The 19,712-nt window shown below is 45.7% G+C and overlaps 1 protein-coding gene across 4 annotated transcripts in view; it reads right to left on the bottom strand.

Annotated features, from left to right (window-relative positions):
* PRKG1 (protein kinase cGMP-dependent 1) overlaps positions 1–19,712 on the bottom strand; it is a 358,823-nt gene that overhangs the window by 49,921 nt on the left and 289,190 nt on the right. For all 4 annotated transcript variants that reach the window (XM_027692990.1, XM_027692989.1, XM_027692991.1 and 1 more), the window contains 2 exons: positions 17,882–17,947; positions 9,848–9,922 (listed from right to left, as the gene is read on the bottom strand). In XM_027692990.1, coding sequence (XP_027548791.1) covers positions 9,848–9,922; positions 17,882–17,947 — 141 coding nt within the window. The remainder of the gene's footprint in view (positions 1–9,847; positions 9,923–17,881; positions 17,948–19,712) is intronic.

Below are 19,712 nucleotides of genomic sequence, written 5' to 3'. Positions count from 1 at the left end.
AGAGTCCCAGCGTTGCCCTGGCCTGCTGCCAACCCGCTTCCCATTACCGGCTCCTGAAAGGATTTCCAGCCACAAGAATTCCATTTTGCCATCCAGATGAATGATATCACTGCTGCACTGGAACAGCCTCCAAAGGAGTGAAGGGACAGCGAGAAAAACACCTTTCTTAGAAAGCATCTCCTTCCAGCACAAAGGACTAGGAAACGAACCCCGAGCCTGGCAAAGCTTGTGATTTAATCTGAGACAAAGATGCACCTGGAGCTCTGGGGGCCTGGCACAGCTATTCTGGGTCAGCAGCAGCCAAGCAAACTCCAGTGACACAATTTGGAGCCCCTGGAATCAGCCTAATCCCTTGCTTTGGGATCCATAAATGATGGCATTTGATGTTTTCTGCAGAGCAAACCCGACGATCCCGCCGGAAAATGAAGTAAGGGAACCTAAGAGAGAGTAAAGACAGAGCTCCAACAGGTCTCTGTGTGAGGGTTTGCTGAGCAGACAGAGACAGAGACACTCCATCCCCATTCCTAAACAGAATTTTAAATGCAGCCACGAATGAGGGGCTTTTAACTTCCATCAGAAATTTAATCACAATAGTCCCATTATAAACCCCCATAGTTTTACATTAACGTCCAATATAATGGGCAAGATCAGACTTTGATCTCCTCTTTCATGGTTTCAGGCACTGAGCTTTCTCACATATTCAAAATGTCACATTATCTCTGATTTTGATGTTTTATCTTGTTAAAGCTATGCAAAAGCTGCGGGATCAGCTAAACCACGAGAGTAGTTTTGCCTTTTTTTTTTTTCTTTTTTATTATTTTTTTCAGATGATTTAAAGATTTGCAGCTCAGCACTCCTCGAATCATTTAATGGAGTGTTCAGCCAGGCACTGAGAAAATAGAGCAAATGCAGCTGAGGGCAAATCAATGGAAGCACAGCCAGGATAACTCAGTGCACTGCCAAGCTGGGGGGTTTGGGATGCCCTGAGTGTGGCTGCCCCATCCCTGGAAGTGTCCAAAGCCAGATTGGACAGGGCTTGGAGCAACCTGGGCCAGTGGAAGGTGTCCCTGCCCATGGCAGGGGGTGGAATGAGATGATCTTTTAATGTCTCTTCCAACCCAAACCACGATTTTAAGTGCTGCAAACACACCAATGGAAAAATAATAATATTAATAATATCACATGGCAGCAGTTCCTTGGGATCCATCAACTATATTGGAAGCATCAGGGATATTTTTTAAATCAGGCTCCTTTCCTGGGTGTTACAGGGCAAGTTGCTGCAGTGGGAGGCCACAGCTTCCTGTGGCACCCAAAGATGGGAACATCCCATCACGTGGGTCTCACAGCAGGGAAGGCACAGACCCATCCTGGCAGAATTTCATGGAATCCCAGACTGGTTTGGGTTGGAAGGGACATTAAAGATCATCCTGTTCCTCCCCCAGAGGCACCTTCCACTAGCCCAGGTTGCTCCAAGCCCCATCCAGCTTGGCCTTGGACACTTCCAGGGATCCAGGGGCAGCCACAGCTTCTCTGGGCAACCTGTGCCAGGGCCTCCCCACCCTCACAGGAATTCCTTCCCCACTATCCCATCTAACCCTACCCTCTGTCATTTGGAAGCCATTCCCCCTTGTCCTGACACTCCAGGCCCATATCCAAAGTCCCTCCCGGCTCTCTTGGAGCCCCTTTAGGGACTGGAAGGGGCTCAGCAGGGAAGGATGAGAGGGGAGTAGAAATCCTGAATTGAGTGTGGACTAGAGTTAGACTATAAGTTATATATAGAAAGGAATTAGAGCCTTCAGGAAAACCAATGAATTATTCCTTATGGGGAAGAAGGGAAAGAAGGAACAGGGTTTGTTTCAGTGGATCAGCCGCGGGTGGGAGGGAGGCGTCAGCAGCAACTTTGGAATTAAGGCTGCATTGGGTTTTTCACTTATAGAGGGATTAAATTTCTTCCATTTCACAGTTGGGTGATTGAATTTCATCTCCAAATGTGACACAACTGCTGCTCGGGGGTCAGCTGGACTCGCTGTGCAGTTTTTGGGTGTCACACTCACTGATTTTCGCAGGGAAAACAATTAATATTTACTCCTCTTTGAAATATGAACCTCCCCCTCTGCTCCCTCCCCTCTCCCTGCTGTTTAAACAACCACATACACCAGCATTTCCAAACTCTGGAGCTACTCCCATCACATCCCAGCCTGGGAAGGTTTTTGGGTGAATGGGAAGAAGCTTCTTTATCTGGCAAAACACCTTTTCCAGCTCTGCCAAGGCAATGTGACAGTGGGAAGGTGGTGCTCTCCCACCTCCTCCTTCTGGAGCCCAAATCTTTCCCTCCCAAACCTTCTCTGGGCACCAGCACCATCCACATACTCATCCTTCATCTCTCACTGGTTCTGCATTTCCATCTTTCCTTTCCCTTATCAATGCTTGGACATAAAAGTGAGGTCTGACCCAGCTCCTGGTGGAGCTCGTGGGAGTTACTGAGGTACAACCAAGGACAACTGGACTAGCAGGGAGCTGGAAAAAGCCACAAATGACCCCACAACTATTTCCAGCAGTTCCAAAAATCAGTAGTTCCCTACAGTAGAAGAATCACTGAGTTTTATTTATAACATATCTGACTGTGTTCAAGTGATTCTCTGTTATTTAAACCAGCAGATGAGAGCAGGACAGAAACAGCCCATCTTCCAGTGGTGTAATCCTTACAAAGCTATTTGGATAAATCCTCAGGACAGCTCAGAAATGTGCTGGACAACAAATTTACGGAGCCAGGGGTGCACAGAACTGGTTTAATGCCGCCGTTGCCTCGACATTCCCCACAAAATTCGGAGTTTGAAGCTCCCAAGCCTGTGCTACACCAAGCTCCAAGCCCTGGGATCAGCAAAGGATTCCCAGTGCTTCCTGGAGAAAGCATTTACATAAATGCCAAAGGAATGCTTGGTAAAATGCTCAAACCATCAGGTGCTCCCACCATGTGCAGCGGGAGTGGCCACTTCCATCACCACAACTCGTTTCCATTCCCTCTGGAATGGGGCTCATTGTTGTCTGAGAGCTTTCTGCTGCATTTGTATTTCCTCAGGCCAGCCCTAATCCCCTGGAACCCATGCAGGCAGGCATCAGAGCAGCAGCCTGATTTTTGTTCACCCTCTGACATCTGACACGGGCCATTATAGCATCAAAAGCTCAGCTTAGCAAGGGGAGAGCATAGAGATTATTGCCTAAATAAGACAGACCAGGGTTCAACAGCTAACTTAATATATATCCCTTGTGAGCACCACAGTGCACCTTCTCAAGAGGAAAGTCTGCCAGCAAACAGCAATTCCCCTTCAAAAAGCACAGTCCTAATGTAGCAGCCTCAGTTACCTTTATTTAGGGACATCCCCCTGCAGGTTCCCTTGCATTTTCAATTGATTTCTGAGCTGATTTTCTAATTCTGTTTATTACAGCAGCCAGGAAAATTGGAGAGGCAAACCTGGATCCAAACTGCCAGTGGCTTCAGGATGAAATTGCAGGTTATTTAAGGCTAAACTCTGTGATAATTCTCCAGCAGAAAGAAAAACAGCTCTTACATATCAGAGGCCAAATAATGCCACCTAAAATCTCAGTTTTTCTGGATGTTTAAACTCACACAGACTGGACAGGTATCGATGATCAGCTGTTATTTCTCCACAGCAAGGAGAAGAATGACTTTAATTATTCACACAGCTTCAAAGAAATTATAGCAACCTCATTTTCCCCCCTTTTTTGCACATCCCAGGAAATTTCCCCCCAGTCTGGCACCAAAAATAACTAGGGCAAAAGCTGGTTCCCATATGGTCCCTGATTCAGAAAAGAATGGACACCAAGGGAGCCTATCATCACAGGTCCCAGGTTCCCCTGATGCTGTGAGCCAGAAAATATTGTTTCTTGCAGAAAAAAAAAAAAGACTAATCTGGTCACATTCCACGCCTTGGTGAATTATTCCAGCCAGAGTTTTCCAAAGTTCCAGCCCACCATGGAGTCAGATCTTCACTAAATCATTCTCTTTAATTGGGAGTTTCCATTTTTGGAACCCTTAACTCTGCCAACTTCCCTTTTGGCAGGGGTTGAAATCTCTCTTGGCTTTTCTTATCTGTGTTTCTAAAGGCAAACAAGCTGAAGAAACACAAAGCCCCTTTTTCTGGTGTCCAGGGTTGTTTATTACCCACACTAACCCCACGGGCTGACTGGATGTCAAACCCCCCCGGGGTCCCAGAGTCCTGCAGACACAACATCTGCACACAGAGCTTTCCCATTCCACCAGGACAGGAGTTTGCAGGGAGATGAGCTGGTCTCACCTGTTTATGGATCTGAAGGGTCAATCCAGCCTTAATATGTTTATGGAGGTGCCAGAAGTGGCACCCACAGGCCACCCCAGGGCAGGTGGCTGTGCCATGTGTGACCAGATCACTGCCAACCACCCTCAGGCAAAAGCTGCCATCAGATCACCAGGAAAGAAAGAGCAGTTTTTATACACAAGGTGCATCAAAATATCTCTTTGTCCAGACAAAGACTGTGTTTCTGAGGGGAATCCCCTGCCAGGTCCTGCTCACACCTCTGAGTGGGACAGGAGTGCAAGAGCTGAGGTTCCTTCAGGTGATGCTCAACTGGAGGAGATGCTTCAGCTTCTCCAGGCACTGCTCAACACTGAGCCCAAGGAGCCAGAATTGAATTAGTCCAAAAGGAAAACCCCCTGAAATGCAAATAGTCTGTGCGGCAGGTCCTTGGCACCAACGTTTTCCTTCTCTGCACATCCATCCCTCTGGATCTGTGCTGCCTCCTAACACTTGGACCTGTCCATGGGGACAAGCTTTCAACTCCCAGGGACAACTTCAACTATTAAAATAGTTGGATTTATGGAAGTGCCACTGTGGCTCCATCTGGAAGTGATCTGCACTTAGATATGTGTCCTGATAACTTAGGGATCTCCTTCATGCCCTAAATACCAACAGGGCTGGGCCTGGCACTGCTCCTCTGGACTTCTGTTTTCTCAGACTGACACACAAAGACAACCAAAGGAAAGGCTGTGTAGAGAGGAGACATAAACCTGCCCCAGGAACCAGCAGTAGCTCTTCAGGAAACATCTCAGAGAAAACAAACGGGACACTGAAAAATACCTTTTCTTGTAAACATCCTAGTATGGCAGAAACTAAGCAGAGTGGTGAATTTTACCTTTAAAGACAGGGTAGAAGGAGAAAAACTATCTATAAAGAATGCATATAAAATGGGAAAATATTAATAACCACCCAAATTAAGTCAATGAACTGCTGGGAGGCTTTGCTGTGAATAAACGGAGTGAGAGAGGGGGCAGAAAGTGAAAAAGGGACAACTCAGGCCACTAAAACAAAAGGTTTGGGCAGAATCATAGGTTGGAAAAGAGCTCTTAGATCATCAAGTGCAACTGTTAAATGAAGGTGTTAATTGAAACACAGCTCCAGGGAGGTGAAGGGCATCCAGGGAAGGAGCTGCCAGGAAAGGGAAAGGCATCGGGTACCTACACAAAGGTCCCTGCCCTCCTTCAGTCCTGTGAAAAGAGGTAGCACAAGACATATTCCCCCAGGGCTGCAAGGCAGCTGGAATGTGGAGAAAACCAAGGAAAAAGTGCAACCAAAATATTCTGGACCTGCAGAGAGCCTGGAGCAACAGCACGAAGCAACTGGAGTCTGGGCTGCAATAGCAGATTCATTTCAAGCCCTGCTGCCACAGGAGACAATTCCAGAATCCTGGACGTGATGGGAGCAAAGGAGCACAGGGACACTGGTTATGGAAGCAGACAGGCCCTGCTCAGATGGGCAAAGCCCAGGCAGTGCCACCTCTCCCAGCTTGGTGGGCAGGGACACCTCGGTGCTGTCGCTGTGTCACGGGAGACGCTCTCCCTGCTCCAGCCATGCCATGGAAAAGGTGGCACCAAGCTGGAGGGAAACCTCTCCAATGACTTTGTTAAATTAGTGCCCAGGATTAACCTCAGGAGTCTCTGGATGGGGAATGGGCCAGCAGGAGGGATTAGTGTGCCTGGAGAGAAGGGTGTTCGCTGAACCCTCACCTCACTTGGCACCGACAACAGCAGGAGAAACCACCCACCTGCTTCCTCCTGGATTTATGGAAGTGCCACGGTGGCTCCATCTGGAAGTGATCTACACTTAGATATGTGTCCTGATAACTTAGGGATCTCCTTCATGCCCTAAATACCAACAGGGCTGGGCCTGGCACTGTTCCTCTGGACTCCTGTTTTCTCAGACTCTGACACACCTTTGCCTCTCTATTCCACCTTTCCACTGGTGTAAAGGATGTAACTACAATATTCATTAGTCAATGAATTTATTTACTCATCTGAATACATCAGAGGAGTAGAATATTATACTAATGTTATAGTCTGTATGATCCTATAATTAAAATTATAGGCCATAATTAAAATTATAGTCTCACAGGTGACATGTCAGTGATTGCTGATTTAGGAGAGTGAGCACAAAGGATGGACATGAAGGAGAACTGCCCATCCCAAGCTTGCAAAAACCAGGAAAGTGGCTCCAAAATAAGCATCAGTTGGGTAGTAAGATATTAGTTGAGAAGAAGTAAATCAGTTCTGGTGCTGGGGGAAGCTCATGTCATAAAGACAATCCCTGTGAGCAGAGTTTGTTCACTTGCTTTCCTAGACAGAGGTGTCTCCTTGAGGGAAGGTCAAAGTCCTTGAAGAACAGCTTCCTTCCAGACTGGCTTGGCAAGGACTCCTGGTCCCCTTCCCACCGGAGCTGGGCATTCCAGGTGCCTGTGCAAGCCAAGAGCCAGGGATCTAGGACACGATCCAAAGTGTCCAAGCAGAACAGGGAGACACCATCCATGCAGGACAAAGACAGGACTACAACCCTCCCAGCCCTGCTCCCTCTGGGACTCCCCAGTGAGTGGGGCAGGAGGCCCCTCTGCTCAGCTCAGCTCTTTTTGATCAGCATTTTCTCTGCCTTCAGGAGCTGAGCGGAGTTTGCTCTCCCTTCAAACCATGTCCAAGGGTGGGAAGAGGTAGCTCAGTGGTCCACAGACCATTCCCCAGGTCCCAGGAGCACCCTGACCATTCCTCAAGGCTTAGCTGGGAAAACACCAGGTCACCAAGAGATAAACTCAATAAACAGTTCAGCTCTGCCAGCCATGGAGGATTGATGGATACACAGAAAGATCTGAGCCTGGAGCTTCTGTCTCACATCCCCTCAGCCATGTCCTACCAGCTCTGTGACCCCATGGGCACGTTCCAGTGTGGAAAGAGGCAAAACCCCCCAGTGCCACCAATTTGGTAGGTATTTACAGTCGTGGGATGGTTTGGGTTGGGAGGGACCTTAAAGATCATTTAGTTCCAACCCATTTGCCACGAGACCAGTCCCTTTCAACCTGGCCTTGATCATCCTGATCCACTTCATCCACAGGGGACACAGAAAATTCCTACCCATCCCAAGGCCTTTTGCCACCCAGGACATGAGCTCTGACCAGGAGACAGGAGCTACAAGGGTGCAAAAAGAGGGACAAACCCGTGGGATTGGTGTAAAACCTCCCCAAAGCTGAACACCCTTCACGGGCCAAGTCCTTCCCTACCACAAACTCCCCCTTGGAAAAAAGAAGCTCTTGAAGGACAATTAGCTGGAGCTAATTAACAGCTGCTTGAAAAGGAATCCAGGTTAAAGTTTCTGCCAAGGAGACTTTTCTCCTTAACTCCTGAACGACCAAACTTCCTGGAATGGCTCACAAAGTCTCTTATTGTCACTCTCCAAGTAACTTTGCCATTTTTCCCTCTTCTATCCATCTTTTTGCAGGCATGGCTTGCTTTCAAGGAGCCCAGCAAAGGTGAATATGGTATTTTATTATTAAATGCCGTATTTTTCAAGAGTATTTCCTTGCTTTGATGTTTCTCCAGGAAGCAAACACTGGTCCCTTCAGCTTTGTCCAAGGCAAAATGTCAACGTGTGAAGGGCAATAATGCCACTGTCACCTACCTGGAGTGACAGGACTCAAGCAAAGGCCTCTGGCTTTTAAGAAAAGCTGTATCAAAACTAATCAATTCCACCATTACCAGGAACCCTTGGTTTTGCCCTTGCATTGGGATGAAATACTTGGCATTAGAAGAAAAGGAATAAAGATAAAAGCTCAGAGATGTGAAGGTCAGCCCAGGGGTTCCCCAAATGAGGAGTTTATCCAAAACAGGTCCTCAGCTGCAGTGTCCCCCCAGCACACAGGGGATCCTGACACAAAGGGATCCCTAAAACTCACAAAACAATCCTCAAAAAGCCTCCCATACAACCTGCACCCCCAACATTCCTGGGATAGCAAATAACTCTGTGATAATTAATAATAGAGCTTAAGATCCCCAGCTTCACTGCCAAGGTTTTCTTTGATGGAAATCAATCAAGCCCAAATAGCAACACTCAAAAAACAATATCAAAGGAGAACAGCACGTGCCTGGAATACTGGGGACCATCTCCCTGAAGCTGCTAAAGTTGATTTTCCAACCCTTTGTAAAATGCTTTGTAGAAGCTGCTCCTGGCATTAAAATGCCATGATTTCAGCTATATATAAAAACACATATAATAACATATATTTATCAGTAGTATCTAAACAGCCAGTTAACTGCAGCTATAGCACCGTGTCCATTTGACTTGGGATTCTGGGCCCAAAATCCTTGTTTTATGGGATGGCAGAGGAGGGAAGTTGATAAAGAAGTTATAGGAATCTTAACCTTTTTTGACAGAACTTCTTTTTAAGAGGAAATCTTACGTATTTGATCCGGGGCAGGGAAATCCTATTGCAAACTAAACTGCAACCCTGCATTCTAGCACCTTAAAATACATTTAATACCATTAAAAACGGATTTCAAACATCACTCAAAGGTGATAAAAAAGAAGCTTGTGGGTATTTTGCAGAATTAGCAAGTTTTGCTCAAGAAACTGAGTTTCTTGAGATGGATATCTAGCTTCTGAAAGGAACAGAGAGGTATTTTTAACCAATTAGGGCTTCTCACTTTCTCTCCAGAGAAGTACCTTTGGTACAGACTATTACAACCCTCTTTGGTTTAATGAGAAGTTACAATGTAGAATTTAGGAGCAGTCTTAAATTTAGGCAGCTGCAGATCACTGATGAACAGTCACACTCTCCCTTCCTTAAAAAATCCCAATAAAAGACAATAATTGCATAGGAGGAAAAGCAAAGAAATGTTGTACAGAGCAGATTTAATTTCCTTTTTAGCAACTCTTGCCTTTGAATCATATCTGGCTCATGTTCAGCACCTCTCTAATCAGAACTCTCTTCTAATTCCTCTTCCAAGGTTTGATCATTGGGAGTCAGAGTTCAGACACCACGAAGCTTCCTGATTAAAATCCAACCGTAGATCAAGGATGAATGAGAATTGGTTTTTTAAACAATATTTTAAACTCACAATGAGCTCCAGCCCCCATTTCCCACCCTTGGCCTCAAAGCACCTTTAGACTCTGTGAAGGTATCTGAGGAAGGGCAGAGCTCTCTGAAAAAACCCATTATCCTCAACAACCATTTCCTCCACTGCAACCCCAAGAGCTGGAGTTTCTCACCTTACAAGAGGTTCAAGAGAATTTTTTGGAAGATCCAACACTTCTGAGGACTCAAATGCTGTGATTAAGAAGGACCTTGGGGCCACCTGGCTTTGGGCCCTGACCCGAGGAGACTCACCTCCATATTTACAATAATTCTCTCCTTTTTGAGCAGTTTTACACTATTGTGTGGAGAAAAAGGAGGGGCTTTTTTTTAATTACAGTGACATACCACCAATAAAAATGAGTTTAAGGTTTCCTGCTGAACACAGGGAGCAGACACTTACTTTGCTTTTGCTTCTGCATCTTCATAGGCTTTGTTGGAAACGTCATCCAGGCCGCCGATGAGATGCTTGAAGGAGCTGTAAAAACAAAAGGGCACTTTTAGGGGAAGAACTGTAGAATCTTTAAGTCTGGAAAGGATTTTGGGATCAGCAAGTCCAACCACTAACCCAGCACTGCCACTACCCCATGTCTGAAGTGTCCATCTGGGAGCCACAAAAGCCACCGTGGCTCTTTGGCAGCAACCAGGGGCTGTGTCTCGATGCCCACAACCAACCAAACCAGGGCCAGGGCTGGGAAATGCGGCCTCAGAAACGCTGGAGGTGCAATAACCAAGGCCAAGAAGATCCAAACTTATTTATCCAACCCCCCTGAAATGACTGTTGGAGGTTTTCACCCTCCAGGAGCAGTTCCAGAGCAAGGTGTGGACGTGGCTGGTGGTGGCACCTCAGCCCCGATCCCCGTCCTCCCACCAGAATTCCCCAGAAATCCCTCTGCTTCCAAAGTGAAGGAGAATCTTTTATTTCTGCCTCTGCCTCATCTTTAGAGAAACACTCCCCCAAAAAGGGTTCAAAGGGTTCAAACTGAAAGAGGGGAAATTTAGGTTTGGGAATATTGTGAAGGAATTGTTCCCTGTGAGGGTGGGGAGGCCCTGGCACAGGTTGCCCAGAGAAGCTGTGGCTGCCCCTGGATCCCTGGAAGTGTCCAAGGCCAGGTTGGAGCAACTTGGGATAGTGGAAGGTGTCCCTGCCCGTGACAGGGGTGGAATAAGATGAGCTTTGAGGTCCTTTCCAACCCAAACCAGTGTGTGATTCCATGATTCTAAAAAATCCACCTGTTATGTCTCTGGTGGTGACACCAAACAGTGCCCCAGACAAATAAAAAACTAGAAATTAATTATTTTTAATGATTCCAATAACTGATATCAATGGATACCTAGAATGAAAATACTCCAGGTGAAAAGCTCGTTCCCTACTATACATTTCCAACATTCCCAGCCTGTCTGTCACACACCAGTTCTCCTTTTTTCCAAGGAAGAAAGCAGCCCTTGCCAAAGGAGAAAAGAGCCAGGCTAATCTGAAAGGATGAACTGCTGCAAACTACAACCTCTTGACTAAGCTGTGCCTTAAGGTCACGGCCTCACAAAGGAAAATCCTGCAGTCCCTCCAGCCTTATGTTCCTCACACCCCTGAGGCACCAAACACAGAGCAGAAGAGCAGAAATGGCTGTTAAGTCGAAAATAAATTGACTGAAAAGCTGGAAAAAAATGAAAAAAAAAATTAAAACGACCATTTAGGGCCACATTTTTGAATTTAGGAATAATATTTAACATGGAAATATTCACCATGAGGAGCTGCAGGATGAAAGAGAACTGATGTTGTTGAGCAGGTGAGGGAAAACCAGGGCAGGCTGAGCCAGGGGCAGCTGGGAAAGGCAATATCCCGTGGGACACGAGGTCAGCCAGGATGGCTTCATGTTCCCTTCATGGAGCTGTACCAGCCATGCTGTGCCCAGGGAGATTAAAGCTGCTGACAGGCTTAAGTGGGTACTTAAGTGTCCTGTACTCCCTGTGCATGCAGGGAACAGGGACAGGACTTCCAGGAGAACCAGAGGGGGGGTAAATTATCTTGCTTTAAAAACAGCAGCTGGAAAAAAGCCACATTTTACCCATAGGAGGCAAGAGATGATGGTTGGGAGAGGGATTTATAGTGATTTGGATCTAGAGCTGCTGCAAAGGGGCCTTTCCTGAGTAATTACCCCTCACACTCCTGTGCTGTATTCTCTGGGATGGCCCTACTGGAGCAGGGAGGTGGGACCAGATACCCCACTGTGGGCCCTTCCTACCTGACCCATTCCAGGATTTTCTGCTTCCTGTAACTCAGGAAAAATCCCCCCAGCTTTCCACTTTGTTTAATAGTTACATTTTAAACGACATAAACAAGGAAATAATTTCTGTGGCGTCCAGGAAAGCAACGGGAATTCATTAATGAGGAAGAGAAGGCAAAGCCCCCTTTGCTCTTGCAGGGAAGTTGCTTTGGGGTTTTTAACAAGGCTGGTTACCATTAACAAGAATATTTTTAATATTAAGACGTGTGAACCACCAGAGCATCTTTTCAACCCCTAAATTCCTTGCCCAGCAGTGAAAATATGAACAACTCGGCTCATCCAACACCTCAAGGTTTCTCTTCCTTGTGCCAGGGATGTGCCAGAGGTTGAAGCCAAACCCTTGCAAGGCAACAGTGAAAGCAAAGCAAGATGTGGATGTTAATGCTCAATTAAAAAACAGATATTCAGGCAATTAATTGACATAATCCTCCTGGAACATCTAAGACATGACCTAGGGCTTAAACTGCAATTTAGGCTTGGTTTGCTTCGGAAAATGTGGTAGGGTTAAACAACCCTTTTTTTTTTTATTGGCAGTGCAAATAAATCTTTCTCTGGTGAAACACAGAAGAAAATGTCACTGTAAGGAGCAACAGGTTTGTCTGATATCCTTAAGTTTTTATTAAAAATGTTAAGCAAGCCTTAGGACTGGGCAAGGCATTGAAGCTCACTCTGTTATTGCTGTTGAAGTGTCAGCTCAGCCACAACCTCCCCAAGGAGTCAATCAGAAAACTGCTCCATTTTTTTTTCCCCTCACAGCCTTTTCTCTTCATTTTTTTTCTGTTCTCTCCTCACAATATTCTGTTCTCTCCTCTCCAATTTTCTCCATGGATAAACTTCGCTCCAACTGGGAGAAACACTAAAGCAGCAAAACCTAAAATCCCCAGTGGAAGAATCTGGTTTGGCTTGTGGAGGGTCAGTCACGCTCAGATAACACTTTATTTTATTTTATTTTATTTTTCTCCAACTTCCATTGCCAAGAGGGTCGAGCCAGGAACCTTTCCTGACACCCCAGAGCTATCCCTGACAAAAAGGCTTTTAAAACCAGACAAACCCATGAAATGCAAAGCGGAAAAAATCCAAAAATAGCTGAAATATTTGAAATGCTACCTTAAAAAAAAAAAAAAGCTGTATCGTCTTGATATGTGTAACTGGAGGAGACAACAAGCTGGAAAAACAGCATTTAGCATTAAATATCTGCAAACATCAGGTACTTTTGCAGCACTCTGTGCCTTGAGTTTTACTGGCTCTGATCCATCAGATTTGCATGAGGCAATTTTGTTCTCCCAGCACCCACGATGTTGACACTTGGTAAATCTCAGAGCCCCAGAAAACATTGTTAGCAACATAAATAAATTATGGAGAGGGGGGAAAAAGAATCACATATAAATAAAAGATGAACTTGAATCGACTTAAGGATAAATATTCTTACAGTTCAGGAGGAGCTCTGAACGTTTTCCAAGACTTTCTGAGTTTCAAGAAGTGGGTGTGAAAATAAAAAAGAAGGATAAAGTTGCACCAACTTCTCAGTGTGTCAGTGACAATCCAAATGTTAGGGATGAGTTTGGAAACTTTTCCTCCCGTTTTCTCTCCCCACAAAGGAGCTGCAAGCAAAGTGTGTGTCTTTACTCTGATTTACACAACAGATGCTCAAGGTGTGTCTCCAAAATTTTTATCAGAAGGCCTTTTAGAGACAATTTCTCAGAGGAGCAATCCATCAAATCCAGCAGATGGGCACTGTCACCTTTCCCCCCATCAGCCCAACTGTGCTTCTGCAGCAAAACTAACAACCCCTCCAGGGAGCCTGAACATTCACCAAGATGAGCCACGACAAGGCCAAGCTTGAAACAATTTGGAGGCAACATCATCAGGCATCTCCCAGGATTAGTTCCTTCCCAGAGGATGAATTACTGCAGTGGCACAATAGGAAACACTTCATTAGCAACAGGCTTGACTTTAGTTCATGTAGGGTCAAAGGCAAGCCCTAAACACAGGAAGTCCAGGAAATGTAAAAAAAAAAAAAAAATAAGGAATTAAAAATGAATAAAAGACATCTGACAGCTGTTATAAAATATTAATATGTTTACCCAGATCAGGGGAAAATGAGGTTTTTATCTGGCTCCCCAAGTATCCAAAGGCTTCTCCAAATTCCTTCAAATGGTTTGACGGGTTTTTTTGACAATTCCCATGAACACTACGTGGATTTGGACACCAGGTGGGCCCCGGGATCCCTTAGCAGAGCTGTCATCCTCATTCCATCAGCCTTGGCACCATCTCCTTTTATTTTCCCTGCTGGATTAAGGAACCTGCTCTTCCACAGTGAAACTTTTGACTATAACATGAAATTCCCTGGAAGTTTTGCTTTCTGATTATTCAGTTCTTTCTTTCAAACACACCTGATCAAGCAGGACTACACTATTTGTTTTTGAATTTTCTGGCATGATGCCAACTCTTAAAGTTCTCTTAAATGCTGTAGCAAATTTGTTTGCTGTCAGTCTTCCTTGGGCGACCAAAATGAGCCCAGTGGGAATTGCAGAATCCCAGAATGGCCTGGGTTGGAAGGGACCTTAAAAGAGCAGCTTATTCCAACCCCTGCCATGGGCAGGGACACCTTTCACCAGCCCAGGGTGCTCCAACCTGGCCTGGGACACTTCCAGGGATGAGGCAGCCAGGACAAAGACAGGTGGGAACAAAGGAGCTTAATTCCATGGCACACATCAAATGCTTCCTCACCGCAGGTTGTTTTATTTGTTAGATCTCAATTCTGCTGGTTTCTACCCCAGAAAAGAGGTTGGAAATCCACTGTTTCAAGGCATGTCTGCCCAGATTTGCAAGAAATCACTCCACTGCTTTTTTGGGCATCTTTGGGGTGTTTTTGTGGCTGTAACAGCCCTCTTGTTTCACAAGGAAATTAAAAAGCGAGGCAGCACCAACATGGTGAGAGTCTGGTAATTAAAGACTATTTCACTTTCCTCCTGGTACTTCCATCTCCCACTGCTTCACCCCTGTAACCATTTTAGACCTATTTTAAACTTCAGAGATGCTTTTTAGAGGGAACATTTCCTCTTTCCATGCTCTAGCAGTGTCCCATCTCCAACCCAGCTCTCCCAGAGCTCTCTTGGCAGCCTGGCTCATCCCTAGGAAGAAACTTTCCCACACTATTTATTCTCAAACTACAAACTCTCCAGCCACCAAACCAGCCCTAAAATTGCTCATTGAATTGCCAGATCCAGGGACCAGCCTTATGTCTCTCTTAGGAACAACTGGCTGGACACCAAGGCGTGACTCTCTGCACGAGCTGGAATTTTGGATGTCTTGGGAAGACTTTTACAGGGAAGTTGGAAGAGCTTCCCTTGCTGCCAAGGTGATGCTGGTGGGTAACATGAACCCCAGTCAATGAGACTGAAACGCTCCAGTTTCTCAGGAAGGAAATGGTATTTTCCCATCATTTGTGTTTTGAAATGGCAGCATCACTGTTGCTGAGACATTTCAGAGCAGGACACCCACAGAGCATGAAAATTGCTGTCAGTAGTTACATCTGATTGAGCAAAGAGCTTGGCTTGGAATAGAAAATATTTGGCAGCCTTAATGACACATCAGCCCTCAGCGTGAGCATCTCCCATGACCACCACAACAACCCAGACTGGGTGATATTTGGTGTATCTGGACATAAAGAAATGCCATATTTCCTCATCAACAGAATTTCCCAGTTTTTCTCCACATTAAAAATTGCTCCTATGGTTATTCCCATGCCTATAAAAGAACAGTCTAAGAGAAAAACTATGACAAGAAATTCAGCACTGGGCAGGACACAGGACAACCTTCCCTGAATGATAAAGAGGGCTATAAATAGCATCAATTTTCTTGCACTATAAATAAGATTCTTATAAATACTCTGCTACTAATTGCAGAGTGTTACTAGAACCTCTGGTGTAGATTAACTACAGCTTCATCAGGTTGAATTTCACTTGTGCTTCCTCACTATTTCAAGGGCATTATACACTGAGGGGAAGGCACAGGAGACAAGCAAAGAAACTCTCTGTAACATGATCAGGAATGAGTGACTCTGCAGTTATTAGTTATTGGGTTTTTTTAAATGATTACAGTGCAAACCAAAAATATCTGTTGCTAAAGTGGTAAATAAAAAAAAAGGGGAACAAAATACTTGTTGCTTTGTATTTCTCTGAATTAACGCTTGCTAAAGTATCTAATTAATAAAAATATAAAAAATTCTTAAAAGAGTCTCTTGCTAAGTAATCTAATGAATAATTATTCTTCTTCTCTTTGCCCCAAAAAAACAAAAAGGGAATGAAGGTGGTGTTTGATCCACCAGGTTCCCTTGGTTGTGTAAGTGAAAGAACCTCCCCAGTGTTCCCCACCTGTGCTCAATGGAGAGACCATATTTCTTTTTAATCCATAATAAATTAACACATCAGAAGGATCAGGGTTTCTGAGGTATTATTCCCAAACTCAACCTTTGCAGAACACCGGATTTCTAGAAATGGAGGAGTGTGAGATAACTGGGTACAAAGCACTTGTGTCAAAGCAGGATTGAGGGTGTGGAGATCATCCCTCTGAGGTGCTTGAGCAGGGAATTGTGTCTCACCAGAAGACAGGAAGGGCTCCAGAGCTCCCTTCTGACCTCTGACAGCATCAGCATGTCCTGCATCAACACTGTGTGCCCAGGGAACACAGGGACAAAGCAACACTTTGTGATACTTCATAGAATCATGGAATATCCAGAGCTGGAAGGGACCCACAAGGATCATCCAGTCCCACTGCACAGACACCCCAACAATCCCACCCTGTCCCTCAGAGTGTTGTCCAAACCCTCCTGGAGCTCTGGCAGCCTTGGTGCTGTGCCCACTGCCCTGGGGAGCCTGGGCAGTGCCAACCACCCTCTGGGGGAAGAACCTTTCCCTGAGATCCAACCTGACCCTGCCCTGGCACAGCTCCAGCCCTTCCCTGGGTCCTGTCCCTGGTCACAGAGCAGAGATGGAGCTGCCCCTCAGGAGGAGCTGCAGCCCCTGGTGAGCTCTGCCCTCAGTCTCCTCCTCTCCAGCTGAACACCCCCAGTGCCCTCAGCTGCTCCTCCCATGGCTCCCCTTCCAGGCCCTTCCCCATCCCTGTGTCCCTCCTTTGGATGCTCTCCAACAGCTTTAGATCTTTCCTGTATTCTGGTGCCCAAACTGCCCCCAGGACTCGAGGTGAGGTGCCCCAGTGCAGAGCAGGGTGGGACAATCCCCTCTCTCGACCCTCAGTGCTGTCCCACACCCCTCTGAAAGCTCCCAGCACACAGGGAGGTCCTACACATTTCAAAAATCCAGTGGATTTATTTTCCTTTCAAACAGTGGCAAAGTTTTCCTGTTTTCCCCAGGCTTTTGACTCCCTCCTGCAGGTCCCGTTGGGTTCCTGCCCTGGGGAAGTCAATCCCTGTTCATTCTATTTGCCTCTCTCTTGCTTTCACAGATCAACACCCCATTCCCTTGGAAAGATTCCCGTGGAAGATAAATCTTTTGATGGTTTATATCAACACTTCACTGCCCTCACAACTGGAAAACCACTGCAGGAGTCACATTGAATTTCTGTGTCGTGCTCGTTGCTTTTAACCCCATTCCCAACAGCTGTAGGAGCAGTTGAATTCACAGCTCTGGATCATCCAGGCATGTTTTTTTCTGGAATAACCCCCCCTAATTCCCTCAAGCTCCCAAGACAAGATATTATTTTACTCTTCTCATCTCCTCTGTGTCCTTGGAGCCACAGAGCTCCAAGCAGGGCTGTGTCCTTCTCCCAAGGACTCCCCACCCCACATGGGCTGGAATAACATCATCCTGCTTTAACATTTGCTGGGATGAACTCAGGCTGTGTTTCAGCACCAGCTCCATTTCCACAGTAATTCCAGCTCCCCAGTTATTTCCATTTTGTGTCTGCACTTCTTCATTGTCAGTGTTGTCACTACTGAGCTGATTCAGAGGCACCTTCCCTCTGAATATCTGGAATATTGGAGATATCCCCCTTGGAGTATCAAGACACGCTGGGACTGCAGCACTCAAAATTAAATGGCCTCTCTGGAGAAAACCATCAAAGGCTCTCTAAAGCTCTGGAAAAGGTGCAAATTGGAGGCAAAGCCCAAGGCAGGGGAGGGATGTACTTACTCTCTGTCTATGACCAGACATGTCACCGCTTCAGCCGCGATGACGTTGGCTGTTCTGACGTCCTCCCTGCAAGAAAAACACATTTCTTGAGCCAGTTGCATTATTTCCATGACAATCTTTTGATTTCCAGACATCCAGGATCCTTCAAGCCCTTCAAAAAAATACATTTCTTGGGGGGTACAGCTTTGCCCTGATGTTTTCATCACCCACCCAGGCTTCAAGCAGGTAAAAGCTACAAATTACACATATAATAAAACACCAATTTAATTGATTTTAATCTGCCTGATTCGCTGTTCCATCGGGGTTCAAGAGATGCATTTTCTGTGTTGGGGAGAGAAATGCACAGGATTCATTTCATCTCAATTCACTTCCACCTTTCAAGGTATGAAGGGTAAGTGGATCACAGGCTAAAAGAGACTCTCCCCTTCTAAACACCCCTAATTCGTTTAGACTGTGCATTTCCACTGAGGCAGAAAATGAGATTTAAAGGTGCTGTTAGAAGTAAAAACATCCTCATTTAAAGACTGGAGGTATTAAAGCAGTAAAAAAGGGTGATGCATGTGCACTCATCTCTCCCTTTAAGGTAATCATTAGTTAACTTTAATTGCTTTTGAGATGTCTTTATGTTAATGCCTTCAAAACAGAGCAAGCAGAAACACAAATGAAAGAAACATTAATATTTAAATGCTGACTTTGAGTCTATTTGCACCGAAATTAAGTGTGTATTAGTGCTAATTTACCCCACTGATAAATGAAATTATGGTAATTGATAGCAAGTAGAAAGAAGGAGCTGAATAGCAGCAGATAATTATCTCTATTAACTTCTAAAACTTTGGTAAATATAGAAAGGATAAGGAATTATGGTATTTAATATCCCCTTAAGTTGCTGTAGCCAACTTTCACTGGGATATTGATCCATTAAAATGACTGTGCAACCTTTCTGGGTGTTCCCTAATTCCAGTTAAAACTTAACATATTTATCCCATTATCTCAGATGAATTTCTGTCACAAAAAGACAGTTTTTCCGTTTATAGTTCTGGATTAAAGGCATAATGATGGTTACTATATTATATTTAGATGATTACAGAAGGGGAAAATGCACTAAAATTGGTGGCTTCATCAAACATTTTAAATAAACCTTGAAACTGGAGATTCAAACACACAAGGGACTGTTGTGGGGTTTGCTATTCTGCACTTGATACATCCTTTTAATCAGGATAGAATCAATCTTTGGTATCTCCAAAGTCCTCCTGTACCACCTTCTGTACCAACCTTGAATCTTCTGGTGAAACACAAGCCAAGCTCAGACCTCCCAACACCTCCAGATGCTCCAACACATCCCAGCCCTCCAACTCCTCCCAAGGCTCCAACACCTCCCAGTGCTTCCAACACCTCCCAGGGCTCCCAACACCTCCCAGGGCTCCCAACACCTCCCAGGACTTGAACTCCTCCCAAGGTTCCAACTCCTCCCAGTGCTCCAACACTTCCCAAGGCTCCAACTGCTCCCAACATTCCAACACCTCCCAAGGCTCCAACACCTCCCAAGACTTCAGCTCCTCCCAACGCTCCAACACCTCTCAAGGCTCCAGCTGCTCCCAACACTCCAACACCTCCCAACGCTCCAGCTGCTCCCAACATTCCAACATCTCCCAAGACTCCAACACCTCCCAAGGCTCCAACTCCTCTCAGTGCTCCAACACCTCTCAAGGTTCCAACTCCTCCCAAGGCTCCAGCTCCTCCCAGTGCTCCCAACATGTCCCAGTGCTCCCAAAACCTCCCAATGTTCCCAACACCTCCCAGTGCTCCCAACACCTCCCAGTGCTCCCAACAC

The sequence above is a fragment of the Neopelma chrysocephalum genome, unplaced genomic scaffold, assembly GCF_003984885.1.
Source record: "Neopelma chrysocephalum unplaced genomic scaffold, ASM398488v2 Primary Assembly neopelma1_89, whole genome shotgun sequence".
Classification (NCBI taxonomy): domain Eukaryota; kingdom Metazoa; phylum Chordata; class Aves; order Passeriformes; family Pipridae; genus Neopelma; species Neopelma chrysocephalum.
Note: the sequence above shows the minus strand (reverse complement) of the source record. Positions and strands in the feature narration are given on the sequence as shown.